At 34.0% G+C, this 16,347-nt stretch overlaps 1 protein-coding gene across 1 annotated transcript; it reads right to left on the bottom strand.

The window, feature by feature from the left end:
* Positions 1–11,835: 11,835 nt before the first annotated feature.
* Positions 11,836–15,616, bottom strand: LOC149243747 (lipase-like PAD4). The gene is made up of 4 exons (XM_089374610.1): positions 15,461–15,616; positions 14,202–14,526; positions 13,322–14,053; positions 11,836–12,614 (listed from the first exon to the last, which is right to left on the bottom strand). The coding sequence occupies exons 1-4, from the start codon at positions 15,484–15,486 to the stop codon at positions 11,844–11,846; spliced, it is 1,854 nt and encodes a 617-aa protein (XP_089230736.1). The 5' UTR covers positions 15,487–15,616; the 3' UTR covers positions 11,836–11,843.
* Between the last annotated feature and the right edge of the window lie 731 nt (positions 15,617–16,347).

Below are 16,347 nucleotides of genomic sequence, written 5' to 3'. Positions count from 1 at the left end.
TTTTTTTTAAGGTCACAGCCAAGCCAGACACCAAACTGGTGTATGACACCCACTTGCTTGTGGGACAAGGGACCCACCTCCGCGCAGCGATTTGACTGCTAAAGTCTACGAAGGCATACATACTCTACCCCCCTTTGGTTTTGAACCTGTGACCGCTTAGGAGGAAACACATGCTCTTGATTATTAGAGGCGGGGAAATATTATATGTTTATTTAGAAATTAGTTGTTAGGAATAATGTTAATTTTAATAATTAATTAAAGTGTTAAAATAATATATATTTATTTAGAGCTAGCTTTTATAAAATATCTTAATTAACATTTCAATTAATAAGGTCAATGAACTATTATATCAAAGTTTTTAAATCTATCTATTTTAATGTTTTAATACCTAAAAAGATATTATTAATTAACAAAAAAAAATCATTGGGCTTACCTTAATCTAAATAGATAAAATATATACTTGAGGTCAAGGTATAGAGTTCAAGCTAAAGAATAGGTTCTATAAAATATAAATAAACAAGAGGTTACTAATTAAAATAAAAAGCTTTATACATATATTACATATATTAAGGGATCTAATAATAATATTGCGAAAAACAAAAGTTAGAGAAAGACTCCAATATTTATAAATTACAAAGCATGAAGGGAAAAAATATAGATACATAAAATGAATAAAAACGAGGAAAGAAGAAAAAATCATCAAGAAATAAATGAACGAAGAAAACGATAGTAAAAGTAAAATGAAAACTTAAAAATAAGCTAGAAATAAAAATAACCGGGGAGCAGAAAGGGAGGAGTCAAGAAGTGAGAGTCAGAATCCAACTCTTACTTAATTTCTAACCATCATCCCTATTAAGATTTTTGGCATGCCTTTCAATCTCAATCGCTTCCCTAAGCTTCCTATGGTCGAAATGATCAACCCTGACAATGACTTTGGATTCTTCAATGCAGACATGGTGTTTTATTTTCTCTGCATGCTTGACTAGGGCTGATGAGCAAGATCGATTGTGTCTAATATCTATAGCATGCTCATGGATTCTCTATCTAATAGACCTATATGTTTCCCCAATATAGGGAATACCACAGGAGCAGGGAATAAGGTAGACGCCCTTCGTTTCCTTAGGGTCAATAGGGTCTTTAATAGATCCCAGAGAATTCTTAATGGTATGGAGAGGCCTGAACGAGGAAGCGACATTAATCTTCCTAAGGATATGGGCAATCCTATCCATGGTTCCTTGGATATACAAGAGATGAACCTTAGAGACAGGATCAACACGAGCAGGTTTAACTCTTGGCACTTTGCACGCCTTGTGAAAGGCCTTGAGGCTTTGAGATCTGTTATACCCATTCTTTCTAAAAACCTCAAGAAGATGAGATTTCTCTTGATCAAGGTGGCTATCATTAAAGATTCTTAGAGCATAGGTAGCAAGAGTGTTGAGAACCCCAAATTTCTAAGTCAGAAAGTGATGAGAGATGGCATGGAGATATTGTTCTGTGTGAGTTTTCTTTTGAAACACTCAGTGACAAACGGAACCATCATCCATCCTAGAAAGGAGAATGTTAAGGAAGGGAAGGCATCCATTCTCTTCCACCTCCATCATGAACTTGATGGAATCCGATTGAGAATTAATGTGGTTTAGAAACAAATCCAATTTCTAGCGACCATGATGGCAGATGATACATGTATCATCAACAAACCTCTTCCACTTTTTAGGGCAAAATTGACCTGTGGCTAAAGCCTTGGTTTCAAAATCTTCCATAAATAAGTTAGCAATGATAGGGGAGAGAGGGGAAACCATCGTAACACCGCAAGTTTGCTCATAGAACTCACCCTGGACACTGAAGAAAGTCAAGGTGCGGGAGAGTTCAACTAATTTGGCAGTGTCTTTTTCAGTGATGCCATTGATGATATCAATGGCCTCTTGGATGTGGATTTTGGTGTATAAGGATATATCGTAAAAAATAACCAACAAATATCCAGGTTCCAACTTGACACCTTTCCACTCTTGAACAAAGGAGGCAGAGTCTTTAACAAAAAAATCAGTGAGCTAAGAACTTGGCAAGAAGATAAGTAGGATTGCCTATAGTGTTAACAATAGGCCTCAAGGGAGCTCCAGATTTATGAATCTTCAGAAGGCCATAAATTCTAGGGGTAAGGGGATTTCTCTCTATGAGCTTACGAGACATAGGATTAAGGGACAAGCTCGACCTGATAGGGCTTGATATTTCCTTAGAAATAGATTTAATGGGATTTTTCTTAAGCTTGATGTAACTTCCACTATTAGAAAGATGGTCAATCATTTTGGAGACATAGTCAGACTTATCAAGAATAACGACAACTCCACCTTTGTCAGCTTTAAGGACAACAATGTCAGGGTTGTCTCTTAGGGACTTAAGGGCAAGAAACTCTGCTTTGCTAAGGTTTTTCTTGGGAGGGCTAGCCTTTCTAAGAATAACAACACAATCTTGTCTTATAGTTTCCTTGACACTGTCTGGAAGGTCCTTGATACCAAATTCAATGTTCATTGATATAAAAGCTTTGATATAATAGTTCATTGACCTTATTCATTGAAATATTAATTAAGGTATTTTATAAAATCTAGTTCTAAATAAATATATATTATTTTAACATTTTAATTAATTATTAAAATTAACATTATTCCTAACAGCTAGTTTCTAAATAAACATATAATATTTTAATTATTTTTATTTTTAATAATTTATTTTTATTTTTTCCTAACGGCTAGTTTTAACCAAATATATTTTATTATTTTAATAAAAAACTCCTCACCTCTAATAATTAATAATATTTTACTTACCTTATTAATTAATAATATTCTACTTACCTTATTAACAAATTTAACGACTAGTTTTCAATAGCTAATTATGGGCAATGATGCATCCATACTATTTTTTCCTTAAGATCGATTGATTCTTCACCTTGTCCTGAGGATGGACCACATTATTTGGTTCAAAACGTCGACCAAATCCTGATTATGTGATTAATCCAAAAGACATCTATCTACACTCCTTCTTAGCAAGCCTAGCAGTGAATGTATACCACACATATGAGGTATTCTGCACGTGTGCATCTTCCATATATGTGCATATATGGAAATTGTGTATATATGAAAGATATGCATATATACGGAAGTTGTGCATATACAAAGTATGCACAACTTTTGTATGTGCACATATATGGAAGTTGTGCATATGCAATAGATTTACATACATAGAAGATGCACATATATGGAAAATATGTGCATATACAGAAGCTATGCTTATACAGAAGTTGCGCATATACAAACTTCATATAACTTCTATATATGCACATATTCTATATCGCATATATTCCGTATATGCGCAACTTTCGTATATGTGCAATTTTGCATATACGAAAGTTGTGCATGTACAGAATATATGTGCATATACAGAAGATATGTTCATATAAGTAGGTTGCATATATATGGAGGTTGAAGTTGTGCACAACTTTTGTATATGTGCATATACGAAAGTTGCACATATATATAAGTTATGCATATAGGAAAATTGTGCATATATGGAAGATGCACATATCTTTTGTATATACACAACTTCCGTATATGTACAACTTTTGTATATGCACATATCTACTGTACATGTGCAACTTTTTTATATGCGCATATACAAAAGTTACGCATCTACAAAAGTTGTGCACAACTTTCGTAATATCCATATACAACAGTCTCTAGATATCCACAACTTCTGTATATGCGCAACTTCTGTATATGCACATATACAGAAGTTGTGCATATACGGAAGTTGTGCACAACTTTTGTATATGCACAACCTCTGTATATGTGCATATAAGGAAGTTGCGAATATACGGAAGTTGCACAATTTCTGTATATGTACAACTTCCATATATGCAGATATACGGAAGTTGTGTTTACACAAAAGTTGTGCAACTTCTTGAGACTGTTGTATATGCATATTACGGAAGTTGCGCACGACTCTAGTTATACACTATAAGTTAGGGTTATGTCGCAGATTGTAAGTGGAAAACTAACGACACTGTTGTAAAAGAGGAAAAATCAAGGGAAAAAGCTATGCATCAAGGTCAACAAGACAGGGATTTCTACAACTGAATCAATGCAGGTAAAATAGCTATAACAAAGGGAGTGAATTCCATGACCATGACTAAATGTCAAGCTTTCATTGGAGAACCTTAATAAGATAACTTTGGTGGATTCAAAAATATGATTCCTAACTCACCCTTCATCATGTTAGGTCTATAAGTGCTTTGAGCTTGGTGAATGCTTCAAGAATGAAACAAGAATAATCATTGCATCAAAGATAACCCTCCAAACATGGACAACATGCTATGTTTAAAGCCAATCATGAATCACAGTGTACAATAACCTCTAGAATCTAGAGTCTAAATTGAAAAACATGAATTTTAAGATGCAAAGCCTCTAGAAACAATTGTGACTTATAAAAGATTTCTTTGCATGGTTTGGTCCTACTCATTCATAAGAAATTCGTGGTTTTGAAAGTTAAAATAGTTATTACCCATGGTATAGTTGACCTAAAACTAAAACATGTTTTCTAGTTCTATTCCCTTGCTAAGTATATTTAGCGAAAGTTTTATTCCTTCCACGGTAAACCTTTACCCAATCATATTTCTTGGAGACTTTTGCACCTAGGAGACAACTTACCTTAGGTTCTAGAATGCCAATCCTCATGGAAAATTATTTGTGTTGAAATATTTTATTTCATATGGAAAACTAGGAATGAAGCACTATTTAATATAAGGAACACACAATAATCTTTTAATGGTTTGGTAACTATTTTGATACATGTGAAATTGTCCTTGAAAACTATATTGACAAGAGGAATACATGTGAACTAGCCTTGTAGACCATTTGAGGAGAGAAATGCATGTGAATGTGTCCTCCTAAACTCTTATTCAATGGATAAATATTGAAATGGAGAAGGGCCATCTCTACCAATCATTAGAAGTTTGGCCATTGTAAAGGTTTACTTGTGATGTGAGTAGGAAACCACGTAGTGCTTTTCCAAATAAATTAATGTGTTCCTATTAGTGTTGTTGGTGATAGAGATCTTAGCACGAAAAGGAAACACAAACACAATTGGACAATTCCCCTTAATAACATAATAATAAGTTTTCAACTTTAACTCCTACTCAATATATTAATGTTAAATTTTCAATTTTAACATTTAACACTTGTAATATAAGAGACTAAGATACTTTGAATTAGCCTCGTCCTCCTTATATAATAATAAAGTTTTCACTTTAACACTCCAATTTAAGAGAGTAAGATACCTCCAATTAGTTGCCTTCTTTTTGAATAATGATATTTTTTCAACTTTATTATTGAATACTTACAATCTTAGAAAAACAAGATAACTTGAATTGACCTTGTCCTCCATAAAATAAAATAATGAGATTTCAATTTTGAAATTTATCTAACTAAATACCTTGAATGGACCTCTTCCTCAATAAAATAGCATTCTAGATAAAACAAATAATAATAAATCCTTAAGAAAAATATTGAAACTAAAATACCTCCTACATTTTAAAATATACCTTCTAAATTAATCTGAGCATTAAATCTCTTATTAAAAAAACAAACCCTTAATTTTTAATAAAGAAAAAAATTATATTATTTTAAAAATATAATAGATTTGAAATTAAAATAAATCTACACTAATTAATAAACTATATAACAACTTAACTATAAAAATATTCTAAAATATTAAAATTACCTTTTTAACATTAAAAATCTAAATAATAATAACTTACTAATAAAAAATTAAATAATAATATCAACTTACTAATAAAACTAATTAAATAAATTTATTATATTTTATAAAACCATAAGAGTTGTTTAAGACTGACTAAGAAATTTAAACGTAAAAAGCATAAAGCTTAAGAATTTCATCCAAAAAATTAAATAAACAATAAATATATAATAAAAAAAATTTGAGCAGTAATTGAGACTAAGGTTTAGATATCATGTAGAGTAACGTTCACAGTTCGAATATTATGGAGCAATTTCGCTTCCGCGATGCACACCCTGAGCTTTTCAAAGGCTCTTTGATTTCCTATTGGCTAATCAACCCTCGCCATTTTTATCGAAGGTCGATAAAACCCTCGCCGACTCCTTTCTGCCAATTGCATTGTTCCAAAACTTTGTTTTGGCAATTGCATTGTTCGGAAGCTTTGTTGTCAAAACAAGGATTAAACTTTCTCTGGAAAACATATGGGAAAAGTCGGTAGAGAAAAACGGTATCTGCTGGAAAGTCCAGAAAGCTTTTGATTTCCGTCTTTAAATCTGCATTTCTTAACCGCACTGAAGGATTCCACGCGAAGACGGCAGATAAAAGGTCGAATTCAAAAGAGGTGCTAGGCTGGGTTGAGACCTTCCTTACTTTTATACCCTTCTCCCCTTCCCGTAGCGCGAATCCAGGTGCAGAAATTGGGTCTTCAAGTGCAAGTACGAGAGATGCTTTTGGAACAATCTCTGAGGACATCCCTAAAGCCCATAATTATAGCACAGTGAGAGATGCTTTTGGAACAATCTCTGAGGACATCCCTAAAGCCCATAATTATAGCACAGTGAGAGATGCTTTTGGAACAATCTCTGAGGACATCCCTAAAGCCCATAATTATAGCACAGTTTGAGCAAATGAATGACCAAACAGAGGAGCAGAAGATGGCTAAAATGTCAGGTAAACAACCCTTTGATTTGCATCTTCCAACATGCGTACAATTCTCAAGGCTTTCTGTAGAGACAAAGAGGCTGTGGTTGCTTTTCTTCCGACATCGATGGTTCTGCCGAGGGCTGTCTCTTTCCAGTTTTGTTACCTGTGGCATCATTGGACAAGCGGCCTAAAAAGATGTGGTTCATGGTTTTTTTTTTTTTTCATGATTCAGTTCTTCCAGTTTTGTTATTTGTACCAATTTTGGACAAGCGGGCTGTATAGTTGTGCTTCATGGCTTTGTCACTGGTCGATAGATCTATCTATCTTTTGTTAACAAGCAATAGTGGAGACTATTTCATAAAGCTCTTTCATCAGTCCTATGTTTTTCTATGTTCTCAGTCACAGGTGTTTGTGAACTATCAATATCTGCCTATTGATACTCAGCGTTTTGGGAGTTTCTTCCTAGCTCTTTCATCTGATTCATGTACAAAAGACATTTTATATTTTCTTAATATAAATCTATCCTGATTTTTTCCTTCTGAAAAAAAGAGGCTCATCCAGAGATCGTGGAAGAGGGTAACTGGATTAATGCAGGAGCACAATCCAAGCATTTCGCTCCCATAATGATTAATAGCTGCTTTCGTTCTGATCAGAAACCTAGGAAGGCCATTCCACTATCCCATGTAAATTGAAATCAAACACAATTGGCGGTAAAATTTGAAATGTAAAATATGGATCCATCATAGTCATCCATCCATGTACAATACGGCATAAGCCATGTCATGGATGATAAATACCTTTATTCGTAAAGAGGCATCAACCCATTGCCTTCACTGTTAACCGGCAAAAGTTTGCAGGCGAAATTATGCGGAATTTTGGATTGACAGTCCAAACAGATTCCCCACGAATGTCCTTATGGTGCATTAATAAGTTTATAGGGTTGGAAATATTGGTTGCCACTGATAGTGGTATGAACATTTCTGGTCAGTCAGCGAGTACATAAAGCAAAATTTCTATTAAACTTTTTCAAAGTCTCAGATTTTTGATTTGTTTAGATGAGATTTTGATTTCACTGAATGACGAAAATGAAAACTTCGAATTGGTTGGGTGAACAGTGTTTGCTCACCTAAAAGTCCACAAAGAAAACGCATATGGATTTAATTAGGGTTTTTTAATTTTATTATTTTTAAATTAAATTATTATTTTGATAAATATTTTTAAAACTACAAAAATTCTCAAGAACCAATAAAAAAAATTGATCTCTAAAAAAGTTACAAAATAAATTTTAATTTTCAAAAATTTATTTGAATATCGATTTTTGGAAAACATTATGAAAATTTAATTAAAAAAATTGGCTTTAATAGAAGTCAAAGCCAGCTCGTCTTCCTCGGAGGTAAGGAAACAGGTTAACGGCCCAAGACCCAGAGGCAAAAGCCTGCTCCCTTACGGACCACCAGCGGGTTATTACAGGTGGCGTGGTTTTCCTTGATAACGGTGATGAGTCAAATCGACATTCGCGGATAGCAGCCAGAGATGGTTGTCCTCACTGTTGGTTTGACACCTGAGTTTGATAGGTTTTGCCACCTTCGGAAAAAAAAAAAAAAAAACAACCTAAAAATGGTAAAAACAGAGATAACCACTAAAAATATTTCTAAAAATATTCTAAAGCATTTTGTAGAAGTTAAATCTCTATCATTTATATAATAATTCTTAATAATTAAACTAAATTGTAAAGTACAACTCCAAAATAAACATCATCACCAATGCAAAAATACAAAGCAGTTTTTGACATAATATTATATGATTTTTAATAATGGCTGGAAAATAACATTATTATTATTTCCAATCAAAATTAAAAAAAATTCAAATAACTGTTAAATTTTTTAGAAATGTTTTTGGCGATAATCACATCAAAATTAATTTCTCCATGCGTTTCGAACAGTGGTTCATCATTAGGACAAAATGAAGAATCAGATAATGGTAACCAGTTAAATAGAGAGATTCAAACAGCTAGAAAAACGACTATTTAGGTCTAATTAAATAGAGAGACCCACCATTCAAACTAGAAAAATGACTATTTTTGACCTAAAAAAAGGCTACAACCAAAGATTGGACGGAGTGAGGGGCAAAAGTTTATTTATTTATTAATTTTATTAATTTATTTAATTATTATTATTATTATTATTATTATTTAATTAATTTAATATAAAATCGTATTTGTTATGATGATGGTGGTGGTGGTGGTTAACGTCCACTGAGACCAAATTTTGGTCTATCACACCTAAAGATAACGAATTATTTAGTTTGATTTAAGGTTTAGGAAGGTCGGTATTGCAACAAAGATTATGAAACTGAGATCTAATGTGGTTGTATGCCGGGCACTCTAAGAGGAAGTGATTTTCATCCTCCATGTTCATATTCCCACAGAGATGACAGATCCTTTCCATCCATAATGTTTTAGGAACCACCCAACGACATGTTTCACTATGGAGCTCATGAGAGTTGGTTACATTAATTTTCTTCTTTGCACTAGTTAAAACCAAGAGATATTTTTTATCTTCTAGGGTGGGGTTAATGGCCGCTTTATATATCTTAAATTTCTTTTAACTGTTAACTCTTTCTCACACCACATTTTTTTTTAAACTTGGAAGTAACAATATTTTTAATGTTATAACATAGAAGGTTATAAATTCTATGTTTAACAAAAAGAAATTAAAAATCTATTAATTAATCATTATATATATTTATTAAAAAAAATTAAGATATATATATGCACGCTTACAATGAAAAACTTACCACCATGTCTATATGTTAAATTTTATTTATTATAGAAATGAAGTTTGAAAATATATATATATATATATATGTTAGAATTTAATTTATATTATCATTTTATTTAACAAAAAAACATATGCTTAATTAAATAAAATTAAATATTAATTATAATGAGATTTTAGCCAAAAATTCTTCTCAAAATATAAATAAAACCAATTTAAAAATATATATTAAAGTGTTTACACGAAGAAACATAATTATTATGGGAATTTTTTCCTAATTTTTTTCATTAATAAAATATATATAAACTTATCCTAATATTAACGAAAGGAATAATATTGGAATTGAAAATAAATCATGTTAATATTAATAATAATAAATATATAACAACGATAAATACTATATAAATAAAAGAAAAAGGAAAAACAACAGATAAATAAAGAAGAGTATACAAGGAAAAATCAAACACTACAAGAGAGGAGGGAGAAAATCCAAATCGAAAAACATCACAGAGGAAAAGGGGGAAAAAAGGAGGGAAGCATTCTAAGAGGAAAGGGCAAGGATCCAACAGTTGCTCATTTTCCATCCCTCATCTTTGTTAAGATTACTCAATGGCCTCCCTAAACTTCCGGTGATGAAAAGGAGCAATCTTAGCGATGACCCGGGAAGGAGCAATCTTAGCGATGACCCGGGCTCCTCAATGCATATATGATGCTTAATCTTTACCGTGTGTTCTGCCAAAACTAAAGACCGGACCCTAGAGCGCCCAGTTTCACCAACATAGGGAGTCCCAGAAGAACACAGAATAACATAGACGCCTTTCATATCCTTAGGGTCAACAAGGTCTTTTACAAACCTTAGGGAACTCCAAGGGTGTTAAAAGGTCTAAATGTTGAGGGAACATTATTCTTTCTTAAGATCCTCTCAATCCTGAGATAGGATATTTAGGGTCTTTTTTAACCTTGGGACCTCTGGCAGCTTTGAGGAAAGATTTAAGACCCTCGTGCCTACTAAACCCTGGGAGGCCATTGAAATTGGAAGGAGGCCAAGTAATCTTAACAAAGATGACGGATGGAAAATCAACAACTGTTGGATCCCTGTTCTTGCTTCCCCCCTCCCTTTTTCCCCCTTTTCCCCTCTTTTCCCCTCTTTTCCTCTGTCTAATATTTTCCGGTTTGGATTTTCTCACTCATCTCTTGTAGTATTTGATTTTTCCTTGTATTCTCTTCTCTATTTATCTGTTATTTTTCCATTTTCTTTTATTTATATAGTATTTATCGTTGTTATCTAGATATTTTCAGGTTTGGATTTTCTCACTCATCTCTTGTAGTGTTTGATTTTTCTTTGTATTCCCTTCTGCATTTATCTGTTGTTTTTCCGTTTTCTTTTATTTATATAGTATTTATCGTTGTTATCTATTTATTATTATTAATATTATCACGATTTATTTTCAATTCTAATATTATTCCTTTATTAGTATTAGGGTAAGTTTATATAGATTTTATTAAATATCTTTTAACTTAATTTTTTTTTTAAATATATATAATGATTAACTAATAGATTTTTTATTTGTTTTTATTAAACATACCATTCATAACCAATATAGTTTTATATTAAATTAATTAAATAATAATAATAATAATATTAATTAATTAATTTTTGTCTTAGGTCTAGTGTCTTGTTATTAAAGCTCAGTCAAATGTAGTTTTTTTTTTTTGGTTAAAAATAGCCATTTTCTGGTCATTTCAATTATCAGTCTCTCTATTTAACTGGTTACTATGATTTGATTTTCATCTTGTCTTCTTGATTTGAAACGCTTGGACAAATCTCGAAAATTTTAATATGAATCATAAAAACCTTAATTCAATAACTATTAAATTATCCATCAATAAATTATTTACGCACAATAATCAAATTCAATAACTATTAAATTATCCATCAATAAATTATTTACGCACAATAATCAACGTTCAACAATCACATTTCTATACATATAAGCCTATCGAATGGCAAGAATCTGTTTACTCAAACATGAGGCACATTCATCAAACATTAAGATTGCAGGGAAAAAGTTCAATTCTTCTTGGAAAAATAGAGGCAAAATACACATTGCAGTCAAAATATTACAGTGATTAAAAAAACAAAAAAACCTTCTGGGAACAGCTCCTCTTCTAACAAAAGAAGCAACCTAATTGGAAAAGGTCTTTTCCTTGGAGATAGAAACAGAAAATGCATATAACCTAACTGGAAGATCATGTTGTAAACAACCTTTTCATTCAGATAACCTGCAACATTCCCATTATCTGCCATAAAGAAGAGCTCCATTCATGAGAAGATCATGTTCCAAACAGCTTTTTGATTCAAATAACCTGCAATTTTTCCATTATCTGGCATAAAGAAGAGCTCCAATCAGGGGATTGATTTTTCTTATACGCTTTCCATTCTTTCCACCACATCATGAAGCTGCTTCCTTCAAAGAAAACATCTCGAGAAATGCTGAGATTCTTTTCCATCTTTGTTACATACTCTTCAAACTTTTCAAGCTTTGGTAGGCTTTCGTGTTGGCCTTGTTTTAGATTTTCCAGGTCTTTCCGAGCCTCTTCTACATGTGCCCAAAGGCACGAGTCCGGGGTGAGGGATGCACGCTTTGTGCGGGGTCGTTGACCTCTTGAACCGCGAGCTTTTTCCTTCGCTTCCATCCATTTCTGAAGAACTTTATGGCGATTGTGTCTTCCATCTGAAAGATAGTTGCCATTGCTGTTTGTGCGATAATAAGATACAATATCCAGAGGCTCTACCAGCTTTCTATATGTATTGCCAGCATTTATCCACTTATTTTGGGACTCGAAATCACTTGGCAGCTCATGACCTTCCCATTTTTCAATAATGTCATCCCAAAACCTAGCGAGCTTCATCCTATTGCCATCAGCATGGATATCCTTCATGTCTTGGTTCTTAAAGGTATCATAATATCCGACGTCACCCTCCTTCTCACAACTCTCTTTATACCATTCAAGCTCTGCCATAGTTCTTTGTTTCAGGCTTAACTCAATAGCTAGCCTATCAACATTTGTGTTATACTTGGTTTCAGTTTCTCCAGCTTTCTGTAGGGCAAGCTGTGCATGATCATTCTGCATAAAGTTATCATCACCAATTCAACAACATTTCAAAGATCAATTAGTGGGCCTGAAAATAAAATTCAAAAGAGTAGGAGAGCAGATAAATACACCGCTACAGTAAAAATCTTATATCGGATCTTACACAATAAAAAACTAGCATGCAGAAAACTCAAAAGGCCAGCATTGGAAGCACAGTATTCACAGTAAAGACAGGTAATTAATTAGACTGCAATGTTGTTCCATCTCAAGAAGGGAGGTGCTCTACATCCATGGCGGGAGAGATCCCTCTGTGTGCATGTTTAGGCTGACCTTGCAGTGAGGTGGGGAGATCTCTATGCATGCACGTTTAGGTCAAAGTTGCAGTGATTTGGCTACTAAAGTTAAAGGAAGTGTACATTCTCAACTCCCTTTGGATTTGAGACTTTGCAGTGAGGTGGGGAGATCTCTGTGGGTGCATGTTTAGGCCAAAGTTGTAGTGATTTGACTGCTAAAGTTAATGGAAGTGTACATACTCTACTCCCTTTAGATTTGAATATATGACTTCTTACCAAAAGAAAAAACACATATGTTCTTAATCATTAGGCCCACCCAAACTATACTTCCATCTTTCTCTTACATTTTAGAAATATTTACTGATATAAAAAATACGTTACATTTCTAATTACATTTCTAATTTCTTGCTCTTTTGAATGCTAATCCAGAAAGGAATTGAGAATTACCTGAGATTCAAAACCGATAGCTTCTAATTGCACCAAGATTCCTATCTTGTAAGAGGATTCGGAATCAGAATTGGCAAATCTTTTACCACTTATGGAGTTTTCTATGACATGTTTCAAAACAGAACCATATCCTATATGCGCTGAAAACCAGTCCTGTACAATATTATCATATGACTTTTCATGGCTCTTCATTGTCAAATAAAGCATCATCAAAATGGTCTCACAATTCTCAATGCAAGCTGCGCCATGGTTTGAGCAAAACATGTAAGTACCAAAAGGTTTGTATGGGCTTCTCTTTATAACACCATCTGATCCCTTTGAGTCAACTCCATGGTATGCCACTGTAGCAGTATACTGCAGGACATTTTCAAGAAGAGTCCTACAAGCATCTTCAATAGAAGAATCAACGACTTTGCCATGCCAATACGGTAAGATAGCAGTCAAAGGCTCAGCAATGGATTCAACCGGTGCAAGGAGCATCCGAGGAACAATATCATGCTGGGAAATCACATGCAAAAAATTGCCTCCCCAATTCTCACGACCAACTGCTTGAACAAGTCCTTCATTTCCCACTAAAGGGCAGCCAAAAGTGATACAAAACGGAGAGCTTTGCCTTAGCCTCTTTTCCAGTACCCATAGTGTGGCCAAGATTGCGATTGCCCCTCCTAAGGAATGACCCACAAATATAATGGGCTTGAGTTTCCTTTGTTTGGAGTCCATATAAATCTGCAGCTGATAGATCACGGAATACATCAACACAATGTTACTTTTCTCTTTGAATTTCTATAATTTCATCTATGATAAGTGAACAAGTAAACCCTCTTTTCGTGAAATTAAGGACACTTTGTCCAGACAGTTGTATCTAGAAAAATCAATTTACCTGTGCTTGCAAATCTGTTTTCCCCATAATATCCAGGAACAGTTTAAGAGCCCCTTGATGGACCAGTGCTGGTTTGTCATCATTACCCTTAAGGGAATCCGAGAATACCTTGTTGTTAGTTTGTATATTGCCCTCTCCATATTTGTTCCCTTTGACGGTGAAACTTTCTATTTTATGAAAGGAAAGGAAGGCAACATATACAAAGCCTTCATGCTCCTTCACACTTAAACTCTCTGAATCATTTGCAAGTTGTGACTCTTCCCAAGCCTTCGACAGTATTTCACATGAAGCAAGAAAAGCTGCAATCTCGTGACCCACAGTGAACCTGCAAGAACACATCCGTAAATTAGTATAGTCTGGGCAAGCGAGTATGGATCCCTCTAGAATTGAGTGCAAAAAATTTGAAAAGTTCTGAGTCAGGGGATATGGACAACGGACAAGTCAGGTCTGAAAGCCTATCAAATCAGAATTGTGTGCATTATATGCCAGTTTTACACATTTTTGTAGATCAGCAGATAATGAAGGAGATGCCCAAATATACAATAATACATTCATTACCTGAGACGAAGATAAGAAGAGCAAGAATGCAAAAACACTGCAGAAGATTAGACATACAGACACAGAGCTTCTAAATGGAATAATTGAGGTATCTAGCACCCTAAAACCACTTAGCTTGCTAAAAACTGCACATCAAAGACCAAATCATTGGATCTGCCTTTACTGGACTAAATCAAACTCCCATTACTAAAACCACCCCTGGCCTCCTCTGCCTGGACCTCAGGAAGAACAGGTTAAAGACCAAATTATTGGTTCTGCCTTTACTGGACTAAATCAAACTCCCATTACTAAAACCACCCCTGGCCTCCTCTGCCTCCACCTAAGGAAGACCAGAACCCACGGCTGTCATAGGCAGAAAATACTCCTGAGCATTAGCGGGGAAATGAATGGTGAGAAGCTATCATCACAGACCCAGAGTCTGGAATGCAAGGAAGAGCCATCCCCAAGGACAAAGACCAGTCTCAAAAAATACTAAAATTTTAGCCACCGCAGAAGTCCAAATTCCCCCCACAGACACCCTAAACTTCCTTAAAACATCCAATCTTCATCTCCTCAAAAATCCCTGCTAAAGGCTAATGCTTAATGCTTTGCCTGACTATCCCTTCAAACATGAACACAAAAATGTCTTTATCAAAATGTAAAGGAAACAACTATATCATAAAAATTTCAGGAAAAAAGAAAGATGCCAAGCTTATCCTTACAGTGGCGTTGATGATTCTTCTGCCATGGTCTGTTACTGCTGCTTGCTTTGTTTCGCTTCACATTGGCTATGTATTTAATCACTGAAATGTATGCAGGCTGTTTCAGAGGGGAAGAAGTCCAGAAGCAACCTACGCGGGAAAAACGCGGGAAGACTCAGACCTTGACCAGGTGTGGAAGGTAGAAAAGGAGTTGTCTATAATGTGATTTTTTGGAGATTCTGGTGACGGAATTTGGCGGAAGAAATTGAGGTTAAATCTTGATTTGTTTCAGTGAAAATGGTTTTTTAACGGATTCAGCACCCTGAAAAACCCCTGGGACGCTTTCATTGTGCAGAAACTAGCTATCAAACTTGCGATTCCAATAAATTCCTGCCGGATTTCGACTGGAAAAACCCATCAGAAAAAACTTTCAAAAAGTCGCGTTATAGACAACTGTCACTGTCAATCGTACTGGTCACAATCGTACTTGTCACTGTCAATACAGTCATAGTTCAGATGGCCGGTGCCGTCAGCCAATGTGAAAAGAGGGAAGTATAGCCAATGGTTTCAAGGAATTTTTGGTAGGACCCACGTTCCGATAATGCGCGATGAGTATCTAATTTTGACAGGGCTGGAGTTATATGATATTTTACTTAACTTTTTAAAGTATGTATTCAGATAATATTTTGAAATAGATCTAATGATTAAGAAAATATATTTCCTGCGAGGAGGATAGATATCCTTCATTAAATTAAAGTAATAAGTTTCTTTGCTAAATGGCGCTTTATTTAAAATATAAAAGGTTGTCAAATTTATTTCATATTTTATTTTAAATAAAAATAATCATTTATTATAAATATAAAAGATATATAATATTATATTATATTTTATTGGAAATTCCCCTTGAA

The sequence above is a fragment of the Pinus tabuliformis genome, chromosome 8 (assembly GCF_031772625.1).
Source record: "Pinus tabuliformis cultivar Carrire ecotype Pingquan chromosome 8, CPIR1, whole genome shotgun sequence".
Taxonomy (NCBI): domain Eukaryota; kingdom Viridiplantae; phylum Streptophyta; class Pinopsida; order Pinales; family Pinaceae; genus Pinus; species Pinus tabuliformis.
This window is presented reverse-complemented; position numbering and strand designations above follow the sequence as displayed.